Source organism: Dendropsophus ebraccatus, chromosome 1, assembly GCF_027789765.1.
Source record: "Dendropsophus ebraccatus isolate aDenEbr1 chromosome 1, aDenEbr1.pat, whole genome shotgun sequence".
Classification (NCBI taxonomy): Eukaryota; Metazoa; Chordata; class Amphibia; order Anura; family Hylidae; genus Dendropsophus; species Dendropsophus ebraccatus.
Window position 1 is genome coordinate 141,366,575 of NC_091454.1, and position 19,998 is coordinate 141,386,572.

At 41.6% G+C, this 19,998-nt stretch overlaps 1 protein-coding gene across 2 annotated transcripts in view; it reads right to left on the reverse strand.

Moving 5' to 3' along the window:
* Positions 1–19,998, reverse strand: part of SLC28A1 (solute carrier family 28 member 1) — a 68,949-nt gene that overhangs the window by 12,346 nt on the left and 36,605 nt on the right. For both annotated transcript variants that reach the window (XM_069980417.1, XM_069980427.1), the window contains 7 exons: positions 18,420–18,497; positions 16,936–17,016; positions 14,485–14,565; positions 14,222–14,347; positions 12,328–12,458; positions 9,864–10,032; positions 2,015–2,212 (listed from right to left, as the gene is read on the reverse strand). In XM_069980417.1, the coding sequence (XP_069836518.1) occupies positions 2,015–2,212; positions 9,864–10,032; positions 12,328–12,458; positions 14,222–14,347; positions 14,485–14,565; positions 16,936–17,016; positions 18,420–18,497 (864 nt within the window). The remainder of the gene's footprint in view (positions 1–2,014; positions 2,213–9,863; positions 10,033–12,327; positions 12,459–14,221; positions 14,348–14,484; positions 14,566–16,935; positions 17,017–18,419; positions 18,498–19,998) is intronic.

Here is a 19,998-nt window from a genome sequence, read left to right on the forward strand (position 1 = left end):
CTAAAAATGGACATTGAAAAATAGAACGGGTCCAAAGACAGGCTACAAAAATGGTAGAGATTTATCAAAGTGGTGTAAAGTGAAGCTGGCTCGGTTGCCCTAAGCAACCAATCAGCTTCCACCTTTCATTTTCCAAAGAATCTGTGAGGAAAGAAAAGAGGAATCTGATTGGTTGCTATTGGCAACTGAGCCAGTTTCACTTTACAGCACTTTCATAAATCTCCTACATTGAGTACTGTTACTAATACTGTATACTGACCTATTTTACTATAAAGTGGCCAACCCCTTTAAGGATTTGGGGTGATGGGATGGGCTATGGCTGGTTGGACTATATACAGATATTTGTACAGCAATAAACGAAGAAGGCGGCACTCCCAGGGCCGGGACAAGGAGTTCTGGTGCCCTAGGCAAAGAAGGCAAATTGCGATCCCCCCCGAAAAAGTAAGTGATGTTGTGCATCCTCTACTGTTTGCTTTTCTACCACAAACCCTGCTACCGGGTTCAGACTTGTGGAGGCCCCCTATGTGGCGAACAGAATAGCGCCCCCTGTAATTCACCACCAGATGGCACCCTAGGCCATAGCTTACTCCTGCCTACCCTTTATCCCGGCCCTGGGCACTCCAAATATACTTGAATTAAGTGATTAAGTTTATTCACCCAACATGTGCAATAGAGAAGAGTGAAGTGCTCATCAAAACAAAGTGAAGCACTTTGTTTAAACTGCTCTCTGCTCATCAAGCCACCGGCCTTTCGGTGTTGCTCCGCTTCCTGCTGCTCCACCCCGGGTGATGAGGAAAAGCTGGAGCCAATCCTGAAAAACTGGGAGAAGTTTCCCAGGATTGCTTGCAGCTTTTCCCGGCTTCCCGGGAGGAGTAGCAGAGAGCGGAGCAGCACTGAAAGACAGGTGGCTTGATGAGCGGAGCGCAGATTAATCAAAGCACTTTGCTTCGTTTAGATGAGCGATTCGCTCTTCTATAATGTGCAATGTTTCAATCTTATTAATGAGATCTTTGTCAAGCAAAGGTTGACAAAAATCTCATTGAAAAGATAAACAGCGCTCCATGGTATAAATCATAACATACTTGCATGGGTGAGCAGGGAAGATAAAAACTCTCACCTGGGTCCGAGGCACAACACTGACAAGGGCAGAAACCAAAATAAATTGCAGCCATGCCTGACACTCCTCTAAGGGATTAGACAATCCACAACTTTCCTCCACTCCAGTACTGGTCACCGGGTGCACATCCTTGGAGTGCCGCCATGTACCAGGCTAGCTTCATACACAGTAAGGCTATGTTCACACAACGTAAAACTACGTCCGTAGTTCTCGCCGCAGAACTACGCTGTAGTTTTGCGGTGTGGAACAATGCCTATTGATCAATGGGATTCCGGCCGGAGCGTACACACATCGTATACGCTCCGGCCGGGATCCCATGCGGGGCCGCAAAAAACTGACATGTCAGTTTTCTGCGGCCGGAATTCAATGAATTCCGGCCGCAGAAATACCTGTCAGTTCACACAGTGAAGCGAGCGGCTCCGGCTGCTTGCTTCACTGTGTGCTATGGTAAGCTCTAATGTGGGCGCACGCTGATGCGCCCTCATCAGAGCTCCGCGGGGGGAAAGATCATCCGGCCGGAACTTAAGTACTGGCCGAGATGATCCGGCCAGAGACCGGCCGTTCCGTGGCCCGGCCGGGGTCACGGAACGGCCGGTCTCATACGTATTATGAACATAGCCTAAAATAAAAATTTGATAGAAAAATATATTTTCTAATGGAATAATTTGCTGCATTAGTATCATCGACATTGATTAAAGGTCCCAGCTAATACATCAAAAGGAATATACTGCCACACTTTATGCATCAGTCACCTGGAGATGCACACACCGGTTCACTACTGGCATTTTTTCCAATGCAACAAAACCAGTAATTGTATAACTCAGGCCATGAAGGACAAACATTAAATTACCATTTTATTACATAAAATTATGTTTATTAAATTTTATTAAATTTTACCGAAATCCACTGTCTGGATCCATCCTTCCACTCCTCAAGGCCTTGCACACGATTATCCTTATAATCGGCCAGCATTCGATATGCCACAAACTCATTCAGAATTATCTTTGTCCCCAACATTTCACCAACTGGACCAGCTTCATCCCATTGTACTCCCATCATAAAGGCCACAGGCATGAAGATGTAGGAGAGAATGAGCTGGAGATATAGCATAGTATTGTTAGAACTTATCCCTGCAATCCCATGTGATGCCTCACTTGTTGTTGTAACGACTATACATATTTGTATCCTGAGTGCTGAACTGGTGGGCTGCAGAACTGTGTGCGGAACTATAACAGTAACTATAAATGATCAGTTTGTCAACTTGTCTAGCAGATAAGGGTCCCAAAACTGTTTTAGACCTAAAAACTGATTGCAGGTGGAGCAGCTGATTAAAAAAAAGTATATTAGCGCTATGAGAGAGATTATGTGTGATAGATGTATGAACCCCCAATATGTGATCAAAGCAATTGAGCCACTGATTTTTTTTTTTTTTTTTTGCAAAGTTGTACAGGGGCTACTACTGTTTCTGAACCTGTGCTGGAGCTGGCCCTGTCAGTTCTACAGTATATACTGTTATCAAAAGGAAAACCTCTGTCTGGATGTGTCCTTCATACTGTGACATCACCTCTGCAGGGTATACATGTTGGGTACCTGTGCATTGCCCATGGTTTCTCCCCCCTCCTCCATCCTGGTTCAGTCACATTATGAGGACACCTTAGTTTTTTTTTTATTACAAAGGATTTCTATCAGATCAAGATGTTGTAAAAATGTTGTGTGATCCAACAGTCTACCTGTGATACATTGGAACATTCCAAGCTATTCCATTAAAGTTTATTACTCCACATTTGCAAATACAATAAATAACAAATTGATGACCACCCAATTTAGTTATCAGAAAGCTCATGCTGCCTAACCATCTCCTTGAACTTACTTCAGTGAAAACAATTAACATGAAGTCATCAGAAATGGGGCTGAGGTTAATGTACAATGACAGAGTTAATATATAACACATTCGCTAACCAAATGGTAGACTTTGGAATCTCCCCCTCTCTAGTCTTCACATTTATACTCCTGTGTGTTTTACCACATTTTCTTTAAATATTGCTGTAGCCAAATTAGTTAGAAAGAAAAATAAGAAATGTAAAGGTTTGTGGTAGGGAAGGTGGGGTACATTTTTCCTCGAATTGTTTCTTCTACCAAAGGGTTTGTGCACACTACGGAATCCGGGCGGATCACTTGCCGCGGATTCTATCACTTGCCCCCTGCCCTCCAACTTTCCGGTGGTCCCATAGTCTTCATTCTATGGTCAGGCGGATTCCGCCCTCCGCCCGAAGAATAAACAGGTTCAATCTTTGGGCGGACAGCGGAATCTGCCTTTGCATAGAGTGTATGGCACAGAGATAAACGCGAGTGAAGGAATCCATGGCGGATGATCCGCCCGGATTCCATAGTGTGCACATACCCTAACACAGTAGAAGCAGTTTGCATTAAAAAAAAAAAAAAATCTGTTTCTACAGTAGCTTCCTCCCTATCCTGGGCAGGACAACATTGTATGCTTCCTGGTGTGGGCTTAAGACTGTAATTCCAGTTTCCTGGCTGTTGGCTAAAAATACTACAGACTAAAATACTGTCTAAGGCTATGTTCACACTACGTATGATTCCGTCCGTAGTGCGACCCGCGAATATACGCACGTAGTTTTGAGGTTGATGCGTTCACTTGAACGTATATGATATACGGCCGCACAATGCACACTACGTATGAACTTACGGCCGGATCGTATACGGTGCCGTGAAAAATGAACACGACCATTGTTTGAGGACGGAAATGTTCCAACTCACGGCCGTGGATTTCAGTGCGGTCCAGTACGAAGTACTTATTTCAGCCAATTTGAACTTGATTTTTCGATCCAAAAGGTTCTGTGTGGTTTACTGGGCTGGGCGAAGATTTCCAAGTAAATGACCTGTTTCAGATCGCTTCGAAACAAGCTAGGGAAGCATAACTGTACTACTACTGTAATTTCGCGGTTCGTATGCATCTGGCCGCATGTCTATTTTTCCCACGGCCGTAGCTTCAGCCGCACATGTACGGCTGCGTACGAACTACGGCCGGAATCATACGTAGTGTGAACGTAGCCTAATACATTATGTGTGAACATAGTCCTACAGTGTAAACTACGATTCCTGACATGCAGGACACTAAGACTGGGTTCACACTGTGTTTTTGCAGTCCGTTTAACGTCTTTGTTTTATTAAATAAAAATGGATGCAATTATGTGCAATCTATTTGGATCCATTTTTGTATTGACTTCCATTATAAAAAAAACTGATGAGTTTTTTTATTTCCTTTTTTAGCATACACAAAAACGTGGTTGACCACAGTTTTGTGTATGTTAACCTCCTCCCGCCTCTCCACAGTAAATTAACGTAGCTGCAGCCTATGCCTGATGCTGCAACGGCGTTAATTTACAATCCAGGATGAAACAGGAGCAGGAGCTGTGCTTGTGTCATCCACGGCGGGTCCTAGCTATCAGTCATGCTCTGGTGCTTAGTTAAACCTATAAACGGTCAACACGACCACAGCATCTATAGGGCTCCTGACAGAGAATTCTCCCTCTACAGAGGGAGAATTCTCTGTCTGGTGTCCATGGGGGCTCTGCAAAGTGATTGTAGAGCCCAGATGGTAGCCATGAAAACCGGAAGCCTGAGGCTTCCTGGCTATGGAGGCCGGCGGGGGGAGGGAAGCAGGGCCGTGAGCTCTGCCCCCCCTTCTCTCCCCTGCCGCTGTCACAAGATTGTAACAGCGGTAGGAGACAGAGGAGAGGGGGCAGACATAGGGACATCAGCTTATGGGATCACTATGATCCCATAAGCTGATGTCCAAAAACTATCTGGGCATTGATGCATCAAAGACCCCAGGTCGTGAAAGGGTTAAAAGTAACCATTTAAAAACAGATACCGTAAACGGACTGCAAAAAAGCAGTGTGAACCCAGGGTGAATGCAGTGTGAATACAGTGTGTACCCAGAATTTTTCATAGCAAACCACATTCTGATAGGTTTGCAGCTACACAAAAGCTACAAACCCAAAAGAAGTGCAATAAGCTGAATATACTGTATGCTTCTGTGTATGCACAAAATGCTTCAACCATTCCCACTTGATGTGGCTAAAACATTTCCTAAAACTCTGCATGTTATGTCACTACTGCTGTCCCAAACATTGGGAAATAGATAAAAAACGCTAAGGTCCAGGTCAAGGCACAGGTCCAGTATACAGTGCATCAACAGAAACCAGCATCTGTACAGCAAGCACATTGCATATTGTGATTTGCGTGGATATCCTTTAAAATTCCCTTTAATAGGAGTAAAAAAAAGTAATAGAATAAGAAACCTACTGTTTTCTAGGTTAACCACTCTACAGTGATAGATTTAAATACTGTAAAGCCCCTATCACGCAGGGCAATTCAGACATGCTGTCAGCGCTCACTTGCTCCTCACTCTCCGCTCGCTGCTGGCGCTATTACATATTACATGAGCGGGTGAGTCTGGGGGGGGGGGGCCTGGAGCAGCGGTTGATTGCTAGATCATCCAGGCAGCCCATAGAAGATAGCGGTGGTCTGCTGCCGCTGTTCCTATTCCAAGGAGCAACCGCAGCATATTGCTGTTATCATGGTCGTCTGTCTTTCAACATGTTGAAAGACAACGACAGACAACGATCAGTCGATCAGACAACGTTTCGTGTCATAGGGCCTTAAGAAGACATTGTCTGTCTATCTGTTATCAGCACTGATGGGGGAGGGGGGGGGGCTTAGCTTATTGCATTTTGCCAATATTTCGGTGTAAAATAATTTTCAATTTTGTGTTAATTTTTAAGTGGATAGCAGTTTGCTGGAAAGATACACTGTAAGGCTCGGTTCAGACGTTGTAACTGTGCGGCTGTATTTGCGGCTGTAATTGTGCGGCGGTATTTTTGGTGGTTCGTGTGTATGCTTGGAAGTATAGGATATGCGGCTGCACAGTGCACACTATGTCTGAATCTACGGCCCTATTGTAAACGGACCCGTAAAAAATGAACAAGACCATTGTTTGCGGCTGGACATGCGGCCGAGGATTGACAGGCGGTCCGTACGGAGTACTTCAAAAATAGCCGGCAATGATGCTGAATGCCGATGCCTCTAATAGTTAATATATTAAATTACTAAAACACATTTTCTTTGTAATCAAGACACTTTCGTTGTTCAATAATTTATTTCTAACGAATCCATCATTTTGCAATTAAATATACTGTTAAAATAAATAGATATATAAATAAATAAATGTATATTTATCTATATATTTATTTTTTAACAGTATATTTAATTGCACAATGATGGATTCGTTAGAATTAAATTATTGAACACCGAAACTGAATTTATTTCCACGAAAATGTGTTTTATTAATTAAATATTAATTAGTACAGGAAGCTCCATAAGCCATTAATTCATATTCCCGGCAATAGAGCATTCTGTACTAATCATCACTTTACTTTAATGAAAACATCAAATGTTTCTTCTAATTATGTTATGACAATAGCATTATTAGAAGAAACATTTAGAATTATATGTGCGCTCAGCTGATTGGCTGTTCGGCTGAGCGCACATATAATGAGCCAGTCCGCAGTACAGTGACTTCATTGTGCTGCGGACCAGCGAAGAGGACACATCGGGGTGAGTATAGAGCTCTCCCCACCCCCTCCCCTGCACTGCACCCCTCCCAGCAAGGAAGGGGGGTCACTTAACCTCTTCCTTGCTGGGATGGGTGCAGTCTGACATCAGTCTGGCCCCCAGGGGGTTAAGGGGGATGCAATACATCCTCCCTTAACCCCTTGGGGGTCAGACTGTAAGCAGCGATCTGTAAAGATGCTGCATACTGTAAGGAGCACAACACCGCTCACAATGATGGGTGTTGTGCTCCTGTTTGTGTTTTTTTTGTGTGTTTCTACCTTTTTGTTTTTCAGATATCGGTATCCTGGGGATTACGTCGGATTCCATGGACTACGTCGATGACCAGCGGTTGTTGTTTTAATTTTTTTAATAAAATGGTCAATGAGGGGTGTGGGGGTGTTTTTATTTGAATAAAAATTTTTTTTAACTTGTGTGTTGTCTTTATTTCTTAACTTTATAGACTTAGTAGTGGAAGCCGTCTAATAGACGGAATCCATTACTAAGTCGGGGCCTAGTGTTAGCCGGTATAAAATGGCTAACACTAACCCCCTATTATTACCCCAGTACCCAATGCCACCAGGGGTACTAGGAAGAGCCGGGTGCCAGTGGTCCCGGAGCGTCAAAATTGGCGCTCCTGGACCGGGCGGCAGCAGGCTGGTAAGATTTAGGCTGGGGAGGGCCTAAACCAATGGCTCTTCCCACCCTGGTGTTACCAGGCTGCTGTCGTTTGGTTTTTAACCCGGCTGGTTATAAAAATAGGGGGGACCCTATGCGGGTTTTTTTTTAAATAAATAAATAATTTAAAAAAACCGCATAGGGTCCCCCCTATTTTTATCACCAGCCGGGTTAAAAACCAAGCGACAGCAGCCTGGTAACACCAGGGTGGGAAGAGCCATTGGTTTAGGCCCTCCCCAGCCTAAATCTTACCAGCCTGCTGCCGCCCGGTCCAGGAGCGCCAATATTGACGCTCCGGGACCACTGGCACCCGGCTCTTCCCAGTACCCCTGGTGGCATTGGGTACTGGGGTAATAATGGGGGGTTAGTGTTAGCCATTTTATACCGGCTAACACTAGGCCCCAACTTAGTAATGGATTCCGTCTATTAGACGGCTTCCACTACTAAGTCTATAAAGTAAAGAAATAAAGACAAGACACAAGTTTAAAAATTTTTTTATTCAAATAAAAACACCCCCACACCCCTCATTGACCATTTTATTAAAAAAAATAAAACAACTACCGCTGGTCATCGACGTAGTCCATGGAATCCGACGTAATCCCCAGGATACCGATATCTGAAAAACAAAAAGGGAGAAACACACAAAAAACACACAAACAGGAGCACAACACCCATCATTGTGAGCGGTGTTGTGCTCCTTACAGTATGCAGCATCTTTACAGATCGCTGCTTACAGTCTGACCCCCAAGGGGTTAAGGGAGGATGTATTGCATCCCCCTTAACCCCCTGGGGGCCAGACTGATGTCAGACTGCACCCATCCCAGCAAGGAAGGGGTTAAGTGACCCCCCTTCCTTGCTGGGAGGGGTGCAGTGCTGGGGAGGGGGTGGGGAGAGCTCTATACTCACCATCCGATGTCCCGATGTTGTCTCTTCGCTGGTCCGCAGCACAATGAAGTCACTGTACTGCGGACCGGCTCATTATACGTGCGCTCAGCCGAACAGCCAATCAGCTGAGCGCACATATAATTCTAAATGTTTCTTCTAATAATGCTATTGTGATAACATAATTAGAAGAAACATTTGATGTTTTAGGGTACAAACCCACTTGACGTATTTGCTGCGTGAATCAGTCTTAAAAATAAGCAGGCAAAACACAGGTTGGCTTTATACGATTGTTCTGCGTTAAAATACGCAATTGCGTATTTTTGAAGCGTGAAGCTTGTTGTTAGCAAAGCATCAGTTGTTAACAACCTGTGCGAAAAACGCATGTAGCTTCACGCTTCAAAAATACGCAATTTCGTATTTTAACGCAGAACAATTGTATAAAGCCAACCTGCGTTTTGCCTGCTTATTTTTAAGACTGATTCACGCAGCAAATACGTCAAGTGGGTTTGTACCCTTAATTAAAGTAAAGTGATGATTAGTACAGAATGCTCTATTGCCGGGAATATGAATTAACGGCTTATGGAGCTTCCTGTACTAATTAATATTTAATTAATAAAACACATTTTCGTTGAAATAAATACAGTTTCTTTGTTCAATAATTTAATTCTAACGAATCCATCATTGTGCAATTAAATATACTGTCAAAAAATTAATATATATATATATAAATATACATTTATTTATATATATATTTATTTTAACAGTATATTTAATTGCAAAATGATGGAATCGTTTACATTTAATTATTGAACAATAAAAGGGACTTTATTAGAAAGAAAATGTGTTTTATTAATTCAATATATTAACCATGAGAGACATCGGCTATAGTGCAGAGGATCGCAAACCCCGGTAATAGCAATTCATGTAAACTGTGTTCCCTGCTTTCCCAGATGCATCCAGAGGTGTTTGCATCACTTTCTTAACATTTTATTAGTTATTTTTAGTTGAACCAGATTTCCAAGTAAATGACCGTATGTTTTGAGCCGCATGTCTATTTTTTCCCACGGCCGGAGTTTCACCCGCACATTTACAGCCGCATAAAAAATACAGCCGCACAGTTACATCGTGTGAACCTAGCCCAAGGGTGCGTTCACACCTACAGGATCCGCAGCAGATCTGCAGCAGATTTGATGCTGTGTTCAGTTATTTAAATTAAATCTGCTGTAGATTAGCTGCAGATCCTGTAGGTGTGAACGCACCATAATACTTCTGGGTTACAATTTTCGTGCATCGATGCAAACTATCCTCTGATCTCTCCTCCATGTACATGTACACTCCAAGTAAAAAGATCACGCTGCTAGTCGGCTCAAGTGAAACAGCCCCCGAAATTGCAGTAAACTGCTAATAAATTTGACACATTTGCCAGGGTAAGTAGATCTCCTCCTAGGTTCCAAGGCTCCACTAAGCCACCTTATTTACAGACAGCAAGATTCTATTAATTCTTTGCATTGCTCAATGTACAATATGTAAGATGTTGTCATTTCCTTACCTGTAACGTGAGTTGTGGATAATTCACCATTCCTCCCACCCAGGAGAAAGCAGAATTAATGAATTCAAGTAAGGCCATAAACGCAATTAAATTGGCTGCAATATTTGCAACCAGACCCACAGAGGTAGAGGCACCATTGCTGGCCGCTTCCAATATAGTTCTTTCTTCCCTTAAGGTGCAGAGAAACATACAAAAAATATTGGCAGTCAAATGTGTGGATAGTTCAAATGCGATTAAATTTATGTGCCTGCTACATCAAGTTAAGCAAATCTGCACTTTAAAGTATACATTCCTGCTTAAAAGGAACCTGTCATCCCTTTCAGGCAGCATGAGTCACTGCGGAGGTCTCTGACAGCTTTTCCCTGCTGGCCTTGATTAATAGGTTACTCCTAGTTTGGGTAATGGAAGGGCTCTTTTATTTAAGGTCGACAGCACAAGGAGAAGCTACTGGAGACCACCCAGATGACTCAAGGCAGCATGAAACTGATGACAGGTTCCCTGTAATATATAAGTATATATATATTTTTTGATTAAATCATTTCCTATCCTTATATTCAACAACTTTTTTTTGTTTACATTCTTAGATTTCATGTAGGTGGTTAGCAGGGGACTACAAAGGGGAATACCTACAGGGGGATTACCTTCATGGGGATACCATTTACTGGAAGAGCTAACTACTAGGGGACACCTACATGGGGGAAACTGCCTATTGGTTGGGGGGAAGGCTAGGTACACTATATACTAGGTACACTGTATACTACCTACTGGGGGCCCATCTACTATATGGATACACAGAGGGGCCTAATTACCATGTTGGAGCAAAAGGAAACTTATACTATATAGAGGCACAGAGGGATCTAACTGCTATATGGGAGCACATAAAGGACCTAACTACTATATGGGAGCACACAAAGGACCTAACTACTATATGGATTCTCAAAGGGGGCCATACTGCTATACTGGGGCACAGCGAGAGCCTTACTACTATACTGAGGCACACAGGGGGGCTAACTATTATAGTGGGGCACTGGGAGGACATGGCCACTATACGGAGGCACAGATATGTGCTGGAGCAAGAATACTAAAATGTTTCTTCTCAGATTCTGAGAAGGGTCATGGCCCAGATGTGAGTGACCGAATATAAGTGCACTGTCATTATTTAAACAGTCTGCAGGGCCTGTGTAGATGTGGTCTCTACCATTATAAGGGGGGCATTAGTCTTAGTATAGAAGAGAGTTTTATACAGTAACAGCATGGTGGTATTAGTAGTGATCGGGATGTGGTGGTATTATTTTCCCCCTGTATACTGTTATAATTATTAATACTGGTCTTGGTATAGTGGATTTGCCAGCAACTAAACTGCTGTGCTGTGATCTACAAAAGCAACATAGTGGAAGAAATTGTAACAAATATGTATGTTATATGCATGTGTTACCCACTGCCTTTAACTGTTCCACTGCCTGCCGCTGCGTAAGTTGCACTGAAAAAGAGCGTACTAAAGCTCTGTCGTCAAAGGGCCCACAGAACTCTGGAGCCGGTCTTGGTCCTATGTACCTCTATGGCTAACGCTATGTGACTTTGTGCCATACAGGTTCATGCATGCAGCTACACTGGTTGCTCAGACACCAACATGCAACATACAATAATCATACATAAAATTAAAACCATTAGAAACAATTGAAGTAAAAAAAACATTGGGTATCTCATTACAATGACACATGCCAAGGGATCAGTCAGTTCTTAATGTTAATGCGCTGGTAGAATGAAACATGGGCAAACTGAGATGGCTAGATGACTAGTTCAGAGCAGTTCCAAACAAGCAGGTCTTATTGGGTGTTTCCCCTATATCCAGCAGTTAATAACTTCCAACAGATACCCGAGGGACAACTGGTAAATCAACAGCAGGGTCATGTCTACCCAGAGACCATTTGTGTGCTTGGAAAGTGAAAAACTACTGCTTGCTGACCCCTGTCCACCACCGAAAGTGTCTACAATGAGACATGTAAGCATCTAAACTAGGCTAATGAATCATGTTTTCATCTCTATAAGGTGGAGTGCATGTGTTTGTTGCATATTTAGGGATGTGAGGTCACCGGCAATCATGTGGGTTCTACTCTGACAAATACCTCTTTGGCAACAGTATTCCTTAATTTTCCATGTGGCCTCATTTAGCAGCTAATGTGCCCTGCCACACTGCAAAATTAGTTCAGGAATGGTTTGAGGTATATGGAAAAGAAGTCCACTGAGCATCTGTTAGATGTGCTGGGAAAACAATTCTAAACAATAAAGGGTTCAGCGCAGACTTAAAAGATCTGCTCTTAACAGCTTGGCTCCATGGTCCATGCCTCTATAGGTCAGAGGTGGCAGAAAGATAGGGACCTACACAATATAAAGTACTTGAAGTTATGGCTGAACAGTGTATGCCCTAAGTATTTTTATACAACAAACTACATTACAAACTTACCCTTTTTCAATCCTGACACCATCCTCATTTTTGAACTTTGATTCTTCTGTTTCAGGGTAAACCAACTTGGAGAGGGCAAGAGCGCAAGGAGCAGCCATGACAGAGGCTGCTATAAGTGAAGATGGGTCAATCTGGAATAGTAATTAGTATTGTTCAGAATATGTAAAGTGTACCCATCGTTTCCAAAAACTTTTGAAATGTCATAGAGACTAGAGATGAGCAAACTTTTCAAAAGTTCGTTCCGACCGGACTTCTGGATTTTTTTGAAAAGTTTGGTTCGACCGAATTTCGGATATCTTTGGATTTCATAGTTTAAAGCATCTATATGATATGGGTGTAGTGTATTTGGTTTAATTTAGGGCTCTACATGTCAGTAACATCATTATCTTTTCAATATCTCAAAGTCAAATTGTTTTTAGACTTCAATATTCACCATTACAGGGTCTATGTAGGAAATTCACCATTACAGGGTCTAAGGTCCGTTACAGGAAAAAGGTCACAAATGCATTGAAGGAACAGCAGAAGTCATTGGAGGCCAGTGGAGGTCCAGCAAGTCATTTGAGGCCAGTACATATGTCATATACACTCTGGCAAAGGTCCAACTATAGTACTTGTATATCTGTATAGCACTTTTTTTTAGAGTTTTATTCTACACTCATGCACAAGGTATATATTTGTGCCTCAGGAAAACACCTATGTCATATACACTCTTCCAAGGGTCCAACTATAGTACTTGCATATCTGTTTTTTTTCTGTGCACCCTTTGCTCTCATATGCCTAATCTATCTACCTATCTATCTTTCGCCCTCTCTATTTTTCTCTCTCAATCACTATATGTTTCTCCTCTCCGCTTTCCTAGTAATCTTTTTGTCTTTGCTTTTGTACAATATCTTTTCAGTGCAGCATCAGCGTTTTGTCACTGACGAGCTCTGTGCACTGCTAACAGTCTCCTTCCTCTCTCTCTGCAGACTGCGTGGTGCGGTCATGTGACCGCTCCTCTTAAAGCAATACCGACGTCACACAGGGGGTGGGCTAGTGCAACATTCCTGCTGATTGGATGTGTTCCGGCAATCATGTGAAAGAGCTTTTACCGCCCAGAACACTTCCTGCTTTCTAAAATGGTGGCTGCCATTTTAGAAAGCAAGAAAAAAAAAATTCGGAGCGGACTTCCAAAAATCCAAATCCAACCGGACACTTTTGGAAAAATCCGAACCGGATCCCATACCGGCCAAACCAGTTCGCTCATCTCTAATAGAGACATGTCAAAAGTGGTCCAAGTTTGAGTGCTCGGACCCATATTGATTGGGAGAACGAGACAGCAGCACATCCTCTCCCAGCTCTGTGTTAATGAAAAGGGTCAGGTTTATAATGGAGCTCTATGAAGCCCAACTCTTTTTTTCTTCTACAATTATTTGATTTCTTAATCACAATTCTGGCATTATCACCACCTACATATCAATACATAGACTGTAGTCAACTAATAATACAGTTTATTCTGTTCACCTGATTCAGCAGTTTTCAGTTTTTCAACTACCTCTAGTGGCCAAAAACAGGCTGGAGGAAGGCAGGGAGCCCTTGATCTGAAGACAGGGGTGGGCCACAGAGGTTGGACACTGATGTAAGGGACACTTAAAGCAAACCCCGTTGATATGCCATAAGTGTCCCAGATAGGTATACCCCTTGAAGAATGTTAATTGTGCTTATATGCATCCTCAATTGTAAAATGGTAAAATGTTAAGGCAAAATAAAAATAAAATATATATATATATATATATATATAATATATCTAGTAATGTTCTGACATTTTAGTAAACATTTAATTATACTTATAAACTATTCATTTACCAAACTAAGTGAAATGCAATATTAAGAATAGGAGAGGAAATGCTCTTACACCAAATGAGATGTATGCACCCATCACACTGCCAGCAATGGTTCCAAAACCCCCAGTCATAACAGCATGGATTTCAGATTTTGTCATGTTTGGTAAATAGGGACGAATTAGCAATGGAGCTTCTGTCTATGAAAGTGGAACAGAAAAAACAACACACTATTGTTATCTTACCAACAAATTTACAAATAATAGAATATAGAGCATCAGAAGTGGGGAATCTTGACATGGTAATACACATGTGGATAGTGTGTTATTGTACTTACCTGTCCAACAAATATATTACCAGCAACACTTAATGTTTCTGTAGCTGTGGTTCCCATTGTTACTTGCATGAGCCAGGAAATCTATAAAATAGGGAAAGAGTTTAGATCAGGGGTGTCAAACTCAAATACACTGTGGGCCAAAATTAAAAAATTGCACAAACTCGTGGGCCAACTATAATAATTATTGAAGCGCAAATGCCGCGGTGCTGGCACTGTCAGAGCAGCGTGTGTTGTTCCTGGTACTGTCAGTGGTGTGAGTCTCCCAGCCACGTGTACTATGATAAATTACATGACATTATAAATTGCTATGACATGATTAAACCCCAACCCATATAATAGCCAACCCCCAAAAATTGCCCCACATATTAGCCAGCCCTTCCAATAGTGCCCAAATAGTAGCCATCCCCCCAAGTTTCCCATATAGTAGCCAGCCATCCCCAATAGTTTCTTTTATAGTAGCCAGCCCTCCCCAATAGTCTCATATAGAAGCCAGCCCTCCCCATATTCTCTTATATAGTAGCCAGCCTACCCCAGTAGTCTCATATAGTAGCCAGCCTACCCCAGTAGTCTCATATAGTAGCCAGCCCTGCCCAGTAGTCTCATATAGTAGCCAGCCCTCCCCCATAGTCTCTTATATAGTAGCCAGCCCTCCCCCATAGTGTCTTATATAGTAGCCAGCCCTCCCCCATAGTCTCTTATATAGTAGCCAGCCCTCCCCCCATAGTCTCTTATATAGTAGCCAACCCTCCCTAGTAGTCTAATATAGTAGCCAGCCCTCCCCCATAGTTTCTTACATAGTAGCCATGGCGGCCAAATGTAATTGAAGCTCTGAATTGCCTGGCGGGCCCAAAATAATGGCTCCATGGGCCAGATTTTGCCCGCGGGCCAGAGTTTGACATGACTGGTTTAGATGATGTTTATTTGTGTTATAAAATAAAAAATGTGACAAGAAACATAGGAGACTGACAACAGGAAAAGATTACATGGTTGATCTAGTCTGCGCTTATATTAGTCCCTTCTTCCTACATTTTTTAGCTATTTTAGATATAGTTGTTATTATGAGACTATCCCTTTAACTTCATTCTTCTTTAGCCATTCTCTGTTAGAATGACTAATGTGCTTCATGACTTTGTCATTCTCAAAGGAAATCAAATGTTCACTTGAAATTAGGCATATGGCACAGAAGAGATCTTAAGTTGAAACTATATAAATAAAGGAATTATTATTATTATTATTATTATTATTATTATTATTGTTCAGACCAACATTTTACTTTAGAATTTTTTGGAATAATTCATTGTTCCATCAATGACAGCAAGCCATTCTTATTCGAATGCAGCAAGGGAAGCACAAACCATGAAACTACCACCACCGTGTTTCACAGATAGGCTATGTTCACACAACGTTTTTTTTATGTGAAGAACGGACTCTGATTGCAATTGAATCAGCGTCCGTTCTTTACTGCAGGGGAATTATTTTAACGCAGTTCTTTAAAACGGGCGTTAAAATAATGTACATGCCTATTTTTTCCCGGACGCTGTTCAATGATTAGCATCCTGATGTAATAGCTGTTGACACAATGTAAAGTGCAGTGGTGGCCGCACATTACATTGAAGTGACAGGCTAACTGATTTGCGGGCACACCCGACAGTGCCCCAAATCAATTGTAAAAAAAAATAAATGTTCCTGCAGCCAACAGAGGTATCAGCTGCAGGAACGTCCTGAATGAAGCCCGGTGACCGGCAGTTTAACTTTGTGATAACATAACTATAGTTTAAGTTGGTATGAGTTTTTTAAGCTGGAATGCAATATATTCCCTTCTCTAGACATAACACTTCTTATATCAACTAAAAGCCCTATTATGGTCCCTATCCATCCACAAAACCTTAGTTTAATCGTTTTTTTTTTGGCTTGTCAAGGTAATCTTTAGCAAATCAGATGAGCAGAAGTATTCTTTTTGGAGGGCAGCAGCTTTTTCCTTGCAATCTTGCCATGCAAGTAATTGTTGTTCAGTGCCCTCATAATGGTGGACTCATAAAGATTAACGTTAGCTAATGTGAGAAAGACTTTTAGTTTCTTAGAGGGTACCTTTAGTTATGAGTGTACTTGCCGAACATTTGGGTTTGTCCGAACCCGAACGCTCAGTATTTGACTCCCGGTGGCTGGAGAAGTATAAAGGGGTTATCCAGCGCTACAAAAACATGGCCACTTTTTCCCCTACTGTTGTCTTCAGTTCAGGTGCGGTTTGCAATTAAGCTCCATTTACTTCAATGGAACTGAGTTTTAAAACCCCACCCAAACTGGAGACAACAGTAGGGGGAAAGTGGCCATGTTTTTGTAGCGCTGGATAACCCCTTTAATGCCTATAGCTCCCACCATTCCCCATTCCTAATAAACTGGGGTCATATTTAACCAGTTCCCCAGTCGGAAATATACATATAAGCAACTTACCTTAAGAATTACATATTGCATTAGCCCAACATAGTAAAGGATTGACATCACACAGCTAAAAAAAACGACTATAGGAAGAGCCTGTGAATAATAATATGCAGAGAGTACATGTGAAATTATTTAGCACATAATTGTACAATGTAAATGTAAATGTAATTCTTCATTGTATTCTTATCATATATTATCAGCAATACCTGGAAATGTTTTTACTTTCAGAAATGAAACGCTAGACCTATAAGGCCAGAAACAGCATCAGATTGCTTATAAAAGCATTTAAATATATATCTTTGGTAGCAGCACATTGTCCAAACCTACATAAATATTCCCATTCTCATACATTTCTATATGACTTGATACTGTTAGAGGAGACTGTTGTTGCCATGACTGCACAATAAATACATGGTAATAAACCATGCCTCTTTGTTGGTTGAGGCGTTAAAGTGTCTGAAACACAGAAAAGGTGCAGATTCTTGAGCAAAAAGAAGCTTGAGCAAAAATTTTTTGAGCTAAAAAAAAAAAAAAGCCTTGATAAATTCCCTCAAACATTTTTACTGATATTCACCCACTGAGGTATCAGTATGCCCAGGAGCCATTTGGGTACTGCAATCTCATATTTACATTTTAAGTCCTTAGCACCAAGTATGGTGGCCGATGGGCAACATTTTCTTATTTCCCACAATGAAAGATATATAGGTATATATATACTTAGCTATCTGGGGAAAAAAAGAGGGCCCAACTACTATACAGAGTGATAGAAAGGGTCTAATATGATATGGAAACATAGTGGGGCCATATATTACATGGGTCCACAAAGGTGGACTAATACTATATGGGGGCACAGAAGAGGCCTATTTACTATATGAGGGCACAGAGGGGTACTAATACTATATGAGGGCACAGAGGGGTACTAATACTATATGGGGGCACAGAGGCAGCTCCAACTACTATATGAAGGCAGAGAGGGGGCAATATACAGATGGCAATAACATTTGGCTGTAGCATTTTTTTTCATCATAAAATGCAGACAAAAACACCCAAAAAAACGCTGCAAAACACTGTGTTTTGGGAAATTCACTTTGTGTGAAACCCTCTTATACAGGTTCAGCTAAATGTACTGCTTTTGCCAAAATAATGAACTTTGTTGTATATTTGCATTTCTGTTCTAGCTATCTTCTTTCTAATTAGTAAATTGATTATTAATCATTAAAGCGATCTCCTATCTTCAGACACTAACATTTAAACAGCGATAACTAATGTGGAAGTTTTAGCATTGCAGAGCCTGTGTAGAGCTGGTATCTACTGTCTTTAAACAATCTGTCTTTACAGCTTTAGGACTCATTTATGACTGTATTACATATTGGACATAAGAGACAACTATGGAGCAGCAATGGGTATAGCAGTAAAGCAGGTACTGTAGAGTAGTAGGATCTTTACAACTTTACATTAAACAACAAAACCGCTCACTGTTCACTGTTACTACAAACCTGAAAAGCGAAGACATCTTTTACCAAAGTTGGCCCAAAAACGAACCCTGAGCCAGCAACTGTATAGTCCAGGAAAATCTGTAAAATAAAAAGTGGTATGTTCATTTTGTTGTTTATATTGCTTATATTTAGTATTTTGAGGCTAATTTCAAACATAATGTAGAAGCCTAGTTGCAATGAACTGAGATTTACTCTGATTCAGCTATAAACAGTTTGTTAATGGGTGTACAGTAAACTGCTGTTGGATTGCAATATAAAAGTCTTTTTTTTTTTTTTAAATTGTAATTTTTATTGAAAGTTTTTTTGTATTACACAATACAGAAACCAATATGCATTTGTGATACGACAGTCGTATAATGGTCGTGTACTTAAAGACTTTGCATGAACATCTAAGACAGTACCCTACTAAATCCAAGGGAGATATAGCTCACTAAATAATAAAGGAACTTAGTATAAATACCGTACACCTCTAACATAGTATGAGGAAAAAACTAATTATTTGAGGAAACAAGACAAGACAAGAAACACAAGGAAGGGAATTATGGTGAGAGTTTACAAACTATGCAGACTGTCCCGTACCAGAGGGCCTAAGACGATCTGACTCTTTTTCCGCCCAGTATATGTCCCAAGGCCTCCAGACCTTATTTAAATACTCAAGCTTGTTATTTATCATTGCCGTCAACTGCTCCATATTTCTGACATCCAATATCCGTGCATATAGATCGTTTCTGGTAGGTACAACCGTTTGTCTCCAGAACCTAGCCACCAAACATCTAGCCGCCGTAAGTATGTGTAGCAATAATTTCATAGTTTTGGGCCCCAGCTTCATGGATGGTACGTTAAATAGATAGAAAACAGGGTCTAGGGGGATATTAAGGCCACTAAGGCCTGTAATGAGGTCTTGTACCATTTCCCAATAGGGGATAATTAAAGGGCATGTCCAGTAAATATGCTGTAGGGTACCCACTCCCCTCCCACATCTCCAGCATAATTTGGACAGCGATGGGTTTATTGCGTATAGGAATTCGGGTGTGTGGTACCAGAAAAGCATCAGCTTGTATTGGTTCTCCTTGTACGTCGTGCAAATAGATGTCTTGGCCGCTCTGTCCCATATTACACGCCATATGGTTTGTGGCAATTGTCTTCCAAAGAGCGCCTCCCAGCGTGACATATAGGAATATCTAATGTCAACGTCCGGGGAAGGGCTCTTCAATATAATATGTCTGAGATAAATGTCTGAGATAAGACCTTTAGTGGAGACCCCTGCTTTACACAACCTCTCAAAGTCTGTGGGGAGGGAAACTTTGGCTGTGGTAAATAACGTAGTCATGAAATGCTTGATCTGAAGGTACTGATACTGGGCCGTAGGAGGTAGCCCATGGTCAGAGATTAAGGTGGGGAACGGTAGGAGGGTCCTGTCTTTAGGATCGACAATGTCAGCAAATCTAAATAGGTTACTGGCCTGCCAAACTTTAGTCATAGCTCCGGTTAAACTGTCCGGCAAGTCTGGATGGAACAGGAAGGAGGTCATGGGAGAACATTTAGAGGCTAGGGGAAACTTTTTAATACACACGTTCCA